The 12,222-nt window shown below is 49.2% G+C and overlaps 1 protein-coding gene across 1 annotated transcript; it reads right to left on the reverse strand.

Moving 5' to 3' along the window:
* Positions 1–7,471: 7,471 nt before the first annotated feature.
* Positions 7,472–8,077, reverse strand: LOC121760600. The gene has a single exon (XM_042156242.1). It carries the CDS (start codon positions 8,075–8,077, stop codon positions 7,472–7,474), a length of 606 nt encoding a protein of 201 aa, XP_042012176.1.
* Between the last annotated feature and the right edge of the window lie 4,145 nt (positions 8,078–12,222).

Genomic DNA, 12,222 nt, shown 5'->3' on the forward strand with positions numbered 1-12,222 from the left:
ATCACGTTATTGATCACGTTGCATAAGCTAATGGGCCTATAGTCTCCCCAAGTCTCGGGTATAGGCTTCTTGGGGATGAGTACGATACTCGTGGCCGTGAAGCTTCGGGGGAGGAAGGCCCCACCAAAGAATTGCCTAACCGCCGCCACCACATCTGGTCCCACAATGCCCCAACTTGATTGGAAGAATAAAGCCGAGAAGCCATCCGGGCCGGGCGCACTATTGGCCGAGATATCAAACACTGCTCGCTTCACCTCCTCCGCATCCGGGGGATTAGGGAGGGCCGCCAATTGCTCCGAGGGAGGGAGTTGGTGTAAGAGGTTAAGGTTCGGTTCCGCGAGCTCCGGTTGGCTTGGGGCAAGGAGGTTTTGAAAGAACTCGACCGCCGAATCTTTGATGGCCTTGTCGTCCGTGAGTTCACATCCATTAGTGGTGATCTTGTGGATACGCAGCCGAATCTTCTTCTGCTTCACCTAACTTTGGTAAAACCTTGTGTTCTTATCCCCATCGTCTAGCCAACGGAGGGCAGCCATCTGACGCCAAAAGTCTTCCTCCATCTTAAGAAGGAGGATGTACTCAGCAATTTGTTTGCTTGAAATTCCAGCCTCTCCAAGCCCTCTGAAACACTTTACAGAACACGTCCAAGCCTTCTAAAATGTTGTTGCATGGCTTTCTACGTAGGATCAATTTGATTGTCATCAGTAGAATTCATCCTCACAGTTCACTCGTGTATCACACAAAAATAAACCTCACAAAACACTCGTGTATATCACTCGTTGGCTTTTACCTCCCCTCAAATAGTCTCACCACTCAAGCCTTTTACCACTCTTTCTCTTTTGTAAAGATAACACAAGTAAAAACAAATCAAGAACCCCACGTATAAGGCTTGGCAGCGAACTCCCTTGATTGAAAATCTGGTTTGATCCACTTCCAGAGCTTGGAAAACCTCGACCCGTTGGCTATATGATCAGCCAAGAACCTCGGTATGATTGAACGCCACAAGAACATGCTCAAACTATCTTGATAAGTTCCAAACAAGTGAAAAACTCTACAAAGATAATTCAACTCACAAGACAAAGCCTATTTTCGTATTTGATCAATGGTGTCTTCAAATGACATGCTTACAAGCCTATTTATAGGCTAGAATGGACTCTTGAAAGTCTCACATCATTAGTACAACTTAAGACACTTAAAATGACTCATAATAAAAGAAAAGTAACTCCTAAACCTTTGGTGTAACTCTAGGACATCTAAAGTCACTTATTTAACATAAAATGTAACTAAAAAAGACCCTTCATTTTGACTACTCCAACTTGGACGAAAATGCATCATGTATCATCAATTTGGGCCTCCAAAATGTGATATGTAGTGCCTCCAAACTTCATGCCTTGGGCTTCCCACTAACTTGAATAATATTCACCACTTGGCCCAATGTAGAATGGTCTTGGAATTGGGTTTTTATTTCAGCAACTAAAAGCAACATGGACTCTTTTATCTTCTTAGCTCTAGCTCTTGTGATTGGCCCACTTTGAATGATCAATGGATCCATCTTCTTGTCCTTGTAGATCAGCTTGGGTGTGTTTCCATCATTCCCTTCTTCTTCAAGAGGATTCGTCCTCGAATCCTTTCATGCAATCTTTTCACCATTTCAGCCTTAGCTTTTCCATCAAGACTTGCACGTTCTTCAATAGGTATTGGAATCAAATCTAGTGGACTCAATGGATTAAAACCATACACAACTTCAAATGGAGAAAAATTAGTAGCAGAATGAACACTTCGACTATAAGCAAATTCAGCAAAAGGTAAGCATTCCTCCCAACTTTTCAAGTTCTTTTTAACTAAAGCTCGTCGTAATTGAGACAAAGTCCTATTAACTACTTCAGTTTGTAGATGACAAGTAGTAGAAAACAAGAGTTTAGTTCCCAACTTATTCCACAACACACGCCAAAATTGACTCACAAATTTAGCATCTCGATCACTCACAATTGATCTAGGAACACCATGCAAATGCACAACATCACAAAGAACATCATCTTTATAATTGCCAATTGAAAACGAAATTAGAACTCGCTTAGTCACTCAAATATCTCCACATTCATTAAGCCATTGTAGCTTGTACGGATTATGATGTTTTTCCGTTGTTAAGCCCAAATTTTCCACTATTTCAGAACTTGCAACATTTGAACAACTACCACCATCAATAATCATTATGCAAAGTTTACCTTGGACCAAACACCTTGTGTGGAAGATGTTCTCCCTTTGATGATCATCATTTCTGTTTAGCTTGTTTAGAGCCCTTCGAACCACCAAAAGTTCTCCATGTTCTGGTCCAATCTCCTCCAATTGTTTACCCTCCTCCTCCTCATCATCATATTAACGTTCACTTTCAGATTCTATCTCTCTATTTGGCTTCAAAATCATCACCCTTTTGTTTGGACATTGAGATGCAATGTGTCCAGCACCTTTTTTTTTATTGTGTCCAACACCTTGACAAATAAAACATTTGATATCTCAAGTAGAAGTAGAAGAAGAAATACATTTACCTTTCTCAAATTCTTTGGACTTGGATGTCGACTCTTCATTTTGGGGTTTAGAAGCTTCCCCAAAATTGGATTTGGATGAAGTCCACTCTTTTGTCCTTGAAGAATGAGAACTTGTTGAAAAATTCTTTTGGATTGTTCCCTTCTTCTTCAATTGTCCCTCCACCTTCATGGCCATATGAACCATGTCCTCCAACTCCACATAGTGTTGAAGCTCCACAATGCTTGCAATCTCCCTATTCTGCCCATATAAGAATCGAGCCATGATTGCTTCTCTATCTTCTTCAACATTTTCCCTAATCATAGCAATCTCCATCTCTTTGTAGTTCTCATCAACAGATTTAGTACCTTGTTTCATAGATTGTAATTTTTGTTACAATTCACGAAAATAATGAGAATATACAAATCTCTTACGCATTATGCCTTTCATTTCTTCCCAAGTCCAAACTGGTCTTCCCACCAAACTATAGCATAGTCAGTGAATTCAATAGCAGCAAGTCTAACCTTTTTCTCCTCGGAATAGTTGTGACATTCAAAGATGAGATCCACATTTCGCTCCCACTCCAAATAAGCTTCGGGTCACTCCTTCCTTGGAATGTTGGGATCTTCAGTTTGATGCTTCTCAAATCACCATCAACTTCATTTGTACGCCCTTTTCTACCGTTTCCATGTCTCTCATTTCGATGCCTATATGAAGCATTATCCTCTCCTCCACTCTCTTCTTCCTCGTTATTGTTTGCATTTGCTTGAAATTCCAGCCTCTCCAAGCACTCTGAAACACTTTCCAGAACACGTCCAAGCCTTCTAAAATGTTGTTGCATGCTTTCAACGTAGGATCAATTTGATTGTCATCAGTAGAATTCATCCTCACAGTTCACTCGTGTATCACACAAAAATAAACCTCACAAAACACTCGTGTATATCACTCGTTGGCTTTTACCTCCCCTCAAATAATCTCACCGCTCAAGCCTTTTACCACTCTTTCTCTTTTGTAAAGATAACACAAGTAAAACACAAATCAAGAACCCCACGTATAAGGTTTGGCAGCGGACTCCCTTGATTGATAATCTGGTTTGATCCACTTCCAGAGCTTGGAAAACCTCGACCCGTTGGCTATATGATCAGCCAAGAACCTCGGTATGATTGAACGCCACAAGAACATGCTCAAACTATCTTGATAAGTTCCAAACAAGTGAAAAACTCTACAAAGATAATTCAACTCACAAGACAAAGTCTATTTTCGTATTTGATCAATGGTTTTTTTTTTAATCAAACACCTTTACGGTGGAGGGTTCGTTGGTCCCTCATCCCTATATTTCCAAAAGAGATAATTACAAGGCGTGGCCACACCCGAAAGTGGTGTGCCGTAACAAAGCCAAGAGTAGTATGCGGTCCGATCCCACAAGGTTCGGACCCCATCATACTCTTTTCCAAAATACACTTAACCAAAAACTAGTCACTATTGTCTCCCAACGTCTCATTACCAACTTTAGTGTCCGTCTCCATCTAGGTTTCGGATGTGCGACACTCCCATCTCGTCCAATCGAACCAAGTCCAGCAATTCTCTCGGTGCTGAGTTGACGTTCATTCGTAGGCCACTATCTTGGTCTAGCCCCATTCTCGCAAGGAAGTCTGCCGCTTTGTTTTCCTCCCGGTGTATGAACGTGGCTCGGAATTTGGTTGGCGTTTGTGTAGGATTAGTTGCGCCACCGCTTGCCGAGCGAGTGTCGGGCCCCATCCTGTCCCATTGACCAATTTGATTGCTTGCTCTGCATCCGACTCAATCCAGATTGGTAGAGCGAATTCCTTGGCTATGTTCAAACCGTGGAGCATGGCCAAGAGCTCTGCCTCTAACGCCGAGTGTGCTTCGAGGGGCGTGATGAAGGAGACGAGCATCTTACCCAAGTGGTCTCGAATGATCCCTCCAGCCCCTGCTTTATCGTTCGCTTCATTAAAGGAACCATCCGTGTTGAGCTTTATCCATGGCTGATCCGGGGGATTCCATTTGATTGCCATGGCTAGGGGTAGCACCCTGATTGCCGCCGCTTGTTGAGGAATGTTGATTCCAAGTTTAACTCCCTTCCAATGTTTCGGCTTCAAGCTTCCATTGGCCATAGAATTCCGAATGAACATGTGGACCTGCCATACCACATTTTGTGGTTTAAACTGTGTGCCTTGGTGGCGACTCCTATTTCTCTCCGACCAGATAAACCAAAGAATGAGGTATGGGGTGGCTCGGCTAAGATGCTTCTTGTTCGGCTGCTGATATCTCCGCGCCCACACTTCAATTCTCGTAGGGATTGTGTCATTGATATGGAGGCGGGGGGACGGGCCTGCGAACCAAGCGTCAAACTCACTCCATACTCTGCAAGCTCCATGTCCCTGGATGAATAGGTGTTGGAGGGACTCGATACCTGGTCGGTGGGGGCAGCATTGGCACTTGGAAGCTAGCTCAATCTCCCGCCACTGAAGTTTTGTGTCGACCGGTACGCGGTTGGAGAGGAGCCTCCAGATGAAGATGGCTATGGAAGTAGTGAGACCCGCCTTCCAAACATCGCCCAGTCTCTGAATGAGCGGGTGCTGCCCTCGGATTGTGTCCCATGTCGAGGCCACCGTGAATTCCCCATGCTTAGAAAGGGTCCACCTCGGGATGTCCTTTTCACCGTGGAGGATCGGGGTGTTGAGGATGCGATCAATGATGTGCTGTGGGATGCCGGCCGCCTGATCATGAAGGAGTTGGAGCTTGGGTTCATCCCACGAGCCATTCCTAATATACTCCGACACCCGAGTGGTAGGACTCTCCCTTTTATCGAGGCTGAGCTCCCTAAGTGGGGTGTTACCGAGCCAGATGTCATCCCAAAAATAAATATTACCTTGGCCCACTAGCCACCTCATATACGGTTGTGCGAGGTTCCAGGCTCTAGAAAGCCTCCTCCACGTGGTGCTACTCCTGCTCGGTGTTCTTACGGCAAGAGGTGAGGAGTTGGAAGAGTATTTAGCCATCATATATCTCGCCCAAAGGGAGTTTTGCTCCCGGAAGCGCCACCATAGTTTAATGTTGAAGGCACGAAGGACCTCCTTAGTTTTGCGGATCCCGAGTCCCCCTTCATCAGTGGGGAGGCACATTTGGTCCCATCCAATCCAGTGGGTCCGCTTCCTCTCACTCGTAGAGCCCCAGAAGAATCGAGCCATTTGTTGATCGATTTGTTTGAGAGTACCGGCGGTAGGCTCAATGGCTTGGAAGATATGCAAGGGGATCGCTTCAAGAGTGCTCTTAATAAGCGTGAGCCTCCCTCCAAAAGATAAATGCCTGTGCGCCCACCCTGAGACTCTTCTTGCAATTTTCTCACGGAGGAAGAGGAACATGTCCGTGCGCTTTACACCTCGGTAGATGGGGACGCCTAGGTAGAGGAACGGGAAGGCCCCCCTAGAAAAACCCCCTTCCGCTTGAATCGAGCTTGCCCATTGCTCATGAATTTCCGCAGTGTAGAAGTTCCTCTTGGCAAGGCTGATTTGTTGGCCTGAGACTTTTTCATAATTTTCAAGACAAGCTCTGAGTTGGCGCAAGGGGGTAGCCGCCGCTTGTGTGAATATAATTAAGTCATCCGCATAGGCTAGATGGCTGATCTCGATACATCTTCGGGAGGCTTTGAAGGTCATCTCCTTTTGGCCGAGTATGAGATTGTCTAGTGCTCGCGACAAGTAGTCCGCTGCTATCACAAACAAGGCGGGGGATATCGGATCGCCTTGGCGGAGACCTCGTGTTGATCTGAAGAAACCCGATGGTGCCCCATTGATAAGAATCGAGAACCAGCACGAGCTTATACACCTCTCCATAAGCGAGATCCATGCGTCCGGGAATCCCATGCGTCAGAGCACCTTAAATAGGAAAGGCCATTGGACCCTGTTGTAGGCTTTGGCCATATCAATCTTCACCGCTACATTAGGCGCTGGGGAGCATCGTGCAAGCTCATGGAACATCTCTTGAGCCAGCAACGCATTATCATTGAGAAGCCGCCCTTTAACAAAGCCGCTTTGGTTTGGGGCAATGACCTGCGGAAGGAAAGGAGTGAGTCGGTTCGTGAGTACCTTGGTGATGATCTTGTTCAGGACGTTGCAAAGGCTGATGGGTCGGTAGTCGGTCCATGACTCAGGTGACGCCTTCTTTGGGATGAGGACGACGCTTGTGGCCGTGATGCTTCGTGGTAGGTACGCCCCCCTGAAGAACTGCCCAATAGCTTCCACCACCTCTGGACCCACGATGTTCCAGCAGGCTTGATAGAAGGTGGTAGAGAATCCATCGGGTCCGGGTGCGCTATCGCCGGAGATACTGAAGACGGCACTCTTGACCTCTTCCGCGTCTGGTACCTTTGCGATATCTGCAAAATGCTCGTCTGAATGGACTTGCTGGATTAGGTCGAGGTCCGGTTCTTCGAGTGCCGAATTGCTAGGCGCGAGAAGTTGTTGGGAGAAGTCCACCGCTGACTTTTTTATATCCTCTTCCTCAGTTAGCTCTTGTCCATTGGCACGGATCGAATGGATACGCAGCCGGACCCTTTTTTGTTTCACCCAGCTTTGGTAGAACCGAGTGTTCTTGTCACCCTCGGCTAGCCATCTCAGGGCTGCCTTTTGCCGCTAGAAGTCCTCTTCCATTCGCAGCAGGAGGATGTACTCGGCAATGTGTTTATTGATCGCTGTCCTATTCTCGGGCGTTGGCCTTGCCTCGAACTCGGATTGGGCCAGCTCGATAGCTTCCTCTTTGTCCTTAAGGTTCGTATGGATGTTCCCGAAAACCTCTTTGTTCCACTTCTTTAGAGCTCTTTTAACTCTAGCATGCTTGATTTGGATGTTTAAAAGTCCCCCAGCCCCCGTGGGTTCCTCCCATGCATTCTGTACAATAGCCATAAAGGCCTCGTGTCGGATCCACATGTTTAGGAACCTGAACGCCTTGCCTCCATTGGTAGAGATCGACATCTTGCTAGAACTGGGCCGTTGTCCGAGGCAATCCTTGGGAGGTTCGTAACCCGAGTGGCCTCAAAGACCCTGGTCCAAGCTTCACTAACGAGCACTCTATCCAATCGTTCAAAGAGACCATTTTTGGCCCATGTGAAGTCCGCCCCATCAAACCCGGGGTCGAGGAGCCTGCAGTCTTCAATTGTCTCCGCGAAATCGACCATCTCGGCTTGCCGGATGGTGTCGCTCCCAATTCTGTCCCGGTGCGAGAGGATGGTGTTGAAGTCACCACCGACAATCCACGGTGTTCCTTCGAGGGGCCCCGCAAACTCTCTCAACCTATCCCACAGTGGGTATCTCTCGGACCTTGTGCATTTGGCGTACACGGCCGAGATAGCTAGTGGGCTAGTAAGGCGGTGAGACATAAGCCGCCCATGTAGGATTTGTTCCGTATCACAATCAATATCAAAAGTAGTTCCTTCTTCCACAAACAACCAGATCTTCCCCGACGTGTTCGAGCCAATGAAGGATAGCCCCAAGGCCTTGGAGAACCGGTCCGGATCAGGGGTTGTGAGCGGTTCCATTATTGCAAGAAAAAACACATTATGACATTTAATTAAGCGTTTCAAGACGTTTTGGGTTGACGCGTTAGCGATTCCCCTCACGTTCCAAAACATGATGTTGTAAGACATTATTAACAAGTGGGAGACGTACCCGAAGGGGATGAAGTCCCTCCTTGATATTCAAAGATTTGTTGCGCTTTGTTCTTTGCGTATCCCTCGGCATTGCCCGGAGGAAGATTGCCACCAACCCTCTCGTCCCCCTCTTGCATGTCCATAGCCATGTCATCCGCATCTCCACAATTTTCAACATCAAACTCTCCATTCGCCATGAGTGAATAGTATTGGTTGGTGCTCATGTGATTCTTAGCCGAGAAATAGCCGCGTCCCCTTGTCATTGCATGGCGTGCGCCTCCTCTCGGATTCCCTCGCCTAGGCGGTGACATCGAACGCCTCGCGTTGGCGAGGCTCCATTCCGCATCCGTGACCCCGTGAGCTGTTGATGGTTCGGGGGTGGGGTGCGATGAGTTCGACGGGTTCGGCGAGGTCTTCCCTCCCTCGCCCCCGAGTTTGGGCCCCTCGCTTTGTGTGTCGGGGCGCATTCCGCTTCCCATTGGAGGGTCACCCATAATGTCCGGTCCTTCCCAAGGAGTACCACCGGCATCCCCCCCATTTGTTTTGTTATTACTTGGTCGATCGCCCGTCTTGCCTTGTTTCTTCCCTTGGCATTTCCATTCATTGTGGTTGGGGCCATTCTTCCCCATGTCTTGCTTCCCTTTCGTGCCTTGGCCCTCGGGGTGTGGCTGTTTTGGCGGAGCGGTGTTGTAGTTTCTCTTTTGCGGTCGTTCCTTCTTGCCCGTCGCATAGCACACATCACTCGCATGGCCAACGTGCTTGCATTCTTGGCAATATGTTGGTATCTTGTCCCACCGGAGTCGCTGCACCGTTTCACGACCACAAAGGTCGAGGATTATTTCTTCGGGGGGCGGTTTTGTGATGTCTATCTCGACGCAAATTCGAGCAAAGGAAAGTCTAGTCTTGTTGGCCGTGGCTCGATCAACTTGAATTGGGGTGCCAATGAGCTTGCCGATGGCGAATAAGGCGGATTGGTCAAAAAGATGAATTGGGAGGCCGATTAGGTTGCACCAAATTGCCGCGATCGGGGACTCGCAATATGCATCAAAGTCCGGGGACCATTTGAAAACCCTCATCGGATGGCGGTCGATGAGCCATACGGGCGTACCCTTTGGTCCTCCGAGGAGCCGGGCATAATCCGCCAAGTCCTCGCATTGGATGAGAATGTGTTTAGCGTTAATGTATTTCCAATTAAAACCAAACCGGAGTTTAATACTATCAAGGGCCTTTTGAATTTGAAGACCCGTTGGGATAGAATGAGAGAACTTACCCACAATGGCGTGACCCATACTTTCGGCAAGCTTTTGAGTTTCCGCCCCGGAGAAATAGATGGCCGGGATGCCGTTGGACACGGAGGCAAATCCAATGATTTGGAGCCTCTCCGGCTCGAAGGCTTGGGGGCCGATGGTGTCGGTTGAGCCTTTGAGCATATCCACCATCGATTTAGGCCGGTCGAGATGGCCCGAGGTGCCTTTAGTCCCCCCTTGTTGGTTGCCGCTCGTCGAGCCCGAAGGTGCGGCCTTCCAGATTGGGTCTATCGTGTCCATCGGCTGGTTCGATTCTCTCGAGTCCGCTTCATTCCCTTCGGCTCCTTTGGGATTTGCCGCCCTTACGCTTGAGTTACCCTCGATCAAGGAAGGAAGGCCGGCATGGTGCTCCCTCGGTTGCAACTTTCCGGCTTCAAATGTGTCTCGGATCTTAAGCGTCCTCCCTTTTTCTAGGGGAGGGAATTCTTCGAGGGAAGGGAAGTTTGGAGCACCCCTTGGGGGTTTTAGTGGTTCGACTCTCGGCCATGGTGTGGGGTAAGGCTCGGTAGTCATGGACTCGGGTCCCGACGGGCCGGCCGTAATGAGAGGTTGCGCAACCAATGTGTCTAGCATCTCCGCCGAGTCCAAGGCGGCTAAGTGGATGATTTCAGCCTTTTTTGGTTGCATTGGAGCCTCCACGACAGTAGGCTCACGTGAACTCTTGGGACGGAAAGGAGATAGCGCACTTTCGGAAGGTGGTTTTGGTCTCCAAGCCAAATCGAGAAAGTTGGCTTGCTGCAAAAAGGAGCTAGTTTTTTGTTGTTTTGGGGGCTCAACGGTCGCATTGGGGCCAGCATCACGTGGTGTCCCGAAGTGGCAAGGCGCCAAGGGACTTTCGGAAAGGGAGTTTGTTGTTGTGCCCATTTCGGGCAAGTTGACTAGCGCGTCCACCAAGGCCTTTTGACCCATGCTAGAGCCATCTCTCTCCAAGCGGCCATCATGTGGGAGGTTGTGCTTGACTCCGTCACCGGTCCCTGTGCCTACGCCGGCCGCAAGATCGTCGGCCGGAGCGGCACCATCAGTTCCGGCGCCGACAAGTTCTTCATTGCTCTTAGATTCATCTTCACTATTGGGATTAGGGGGGGTTCCATCGGCGTCGGAAAGATAGGGCCTTTGCATTTTGGACTTCCGACCGGCGAGCTCCCTTCGGCCCCGAAGTCAATCTTCTTCCTAAGTTGCTTGTCTTCCGGCATCGGAGAGGGTACGAACCTTTTCCGACCAGTGCCTTTGGTGGGAGGGGCTGGTGTACTTTTTCGTTCCTTCACCTTCATTTTCAAGGTTTTCCTCGACGTTTCCTTAGAGGGGAGGTTTATGGAGGGAGCCTCCTCCGACGTGAATGTCATTGGCTGATCCGAGAGAGGATCCTCAGCCGACTGGAGGACCATTAGCTGGTCCGATATGGTGCGGGGTTCTTCGGACTCCGGGGGGGTCCGGCGGGAGCTCCGGCATGATCGAGAGGGAAAGTCGAGACACCGGCCGCGCCGGAGCTTTGTGCGTGCCTAGGGCAAGGAGGAGTGGTTTGGAGTGAGAGACCGAGGTCGGGAGGGGTGGTGGGTGGCTGGTGGAGGCGGGGGGCGTGTGGGGGGACCGCCGACGAGGGTGGGCCGTAAGAGAGTGGAGAAGGCGGGGAGGCCGGCGGTGGGGGAACTCTTGAGGTGGGGGAGGATTCTAGAGAGAAGGGAGAGCGTCTCTCTCTAACTTACAATTCTTCTCCTTCGTATTTGATCAATGGTGTCTTCAAATGACATGCTTACAAGCCTATTTATAGGCTAGAATGGACTCTTGAAAGTCTCACATCATTAGTACAACTTAAGACACTTAAAATGACTCATAATAAAAGAAAAGTAACTCCTAAACCTTTGGTGTAACTCTAGGACATCTAAAGTCACTTATTTAACATCGTCGACGGTAACTAGGCATCTTCCCCGCCGACGGGGCAGCCGAGGGACACGCGCGGTCTCTCGGCCATGGTTTCTCTCGTCCGTCCGGAGGTGACATGTGCTTGCACCTGATCCCATGGTGAAATCCGGTGGTGAGCTACCGTAGGGGGATATCACGGCGGTTAGCTCCACAACGCAACCCCTCTCTTTGACGGAATGGAACTTCCACTCGATTGCAAGACCCAAAACAAAGCGGGCAGGTACGCCACATCCGGAGAAGCCACGAAGAGGCCTCGCTTGTGCCGGATCAGAATTTGGATCGGATGTTTGTAGGGCCAAAAAGAAGATGGCATTTGAAATGGTAGAGAACCTAGCCGCTGAGGCACATGGTGAAGGGAGGGGATCGCCGGAACTTAGGCAAGCCCATATTGGTGAGATGTTGAGCTCGTTAGCTCAAATGGCAAATGAAGGGCGCCCTCCCAAGATTGCAATGGAGATGCCCAACTCCGAGGAGGTGGCCGGAATTTCGCCGGCGCCGGCGAGCCGGAGTGAGCTGGACCAACACCCAACCGGTGCAAGTACAATGCATCACATGGGTCCTAGGCTAGATGATGGGGTGGCATGTGATGTGTTGGAATCATGTGACTTGCAAAAAGAGGTAGAAACAAAGACCACTTTGCATGGGGAAGAAGGTGTTGCTCCAAATGGGGAAAATGACAAGTTGTACTCACAAGCAACACCATGTGCTACTTTCCTCCACCTTGAGGCTGATGCATGCATGGAAGACCGTGCCCCCGGCACAACCGCCTGAGCCGTCGCCGGAAAAGCTGGCACCGCCGGAATATTA

This window comes from Salvia splendens, chromosome 13, assembly GCF_004379255.2.
Source record: "Salvia splendens isolate huo1 chromosome 13, SspV2, whole genome shotgun sequence".
NCBI classification, from domain to species: domain Eukaryota; kingdom Viridiplantae; phylum Streptophyta; class Magnoliopsida; order Lamiales; family Lamiaceae; genus Salvia; species Salvia splendens.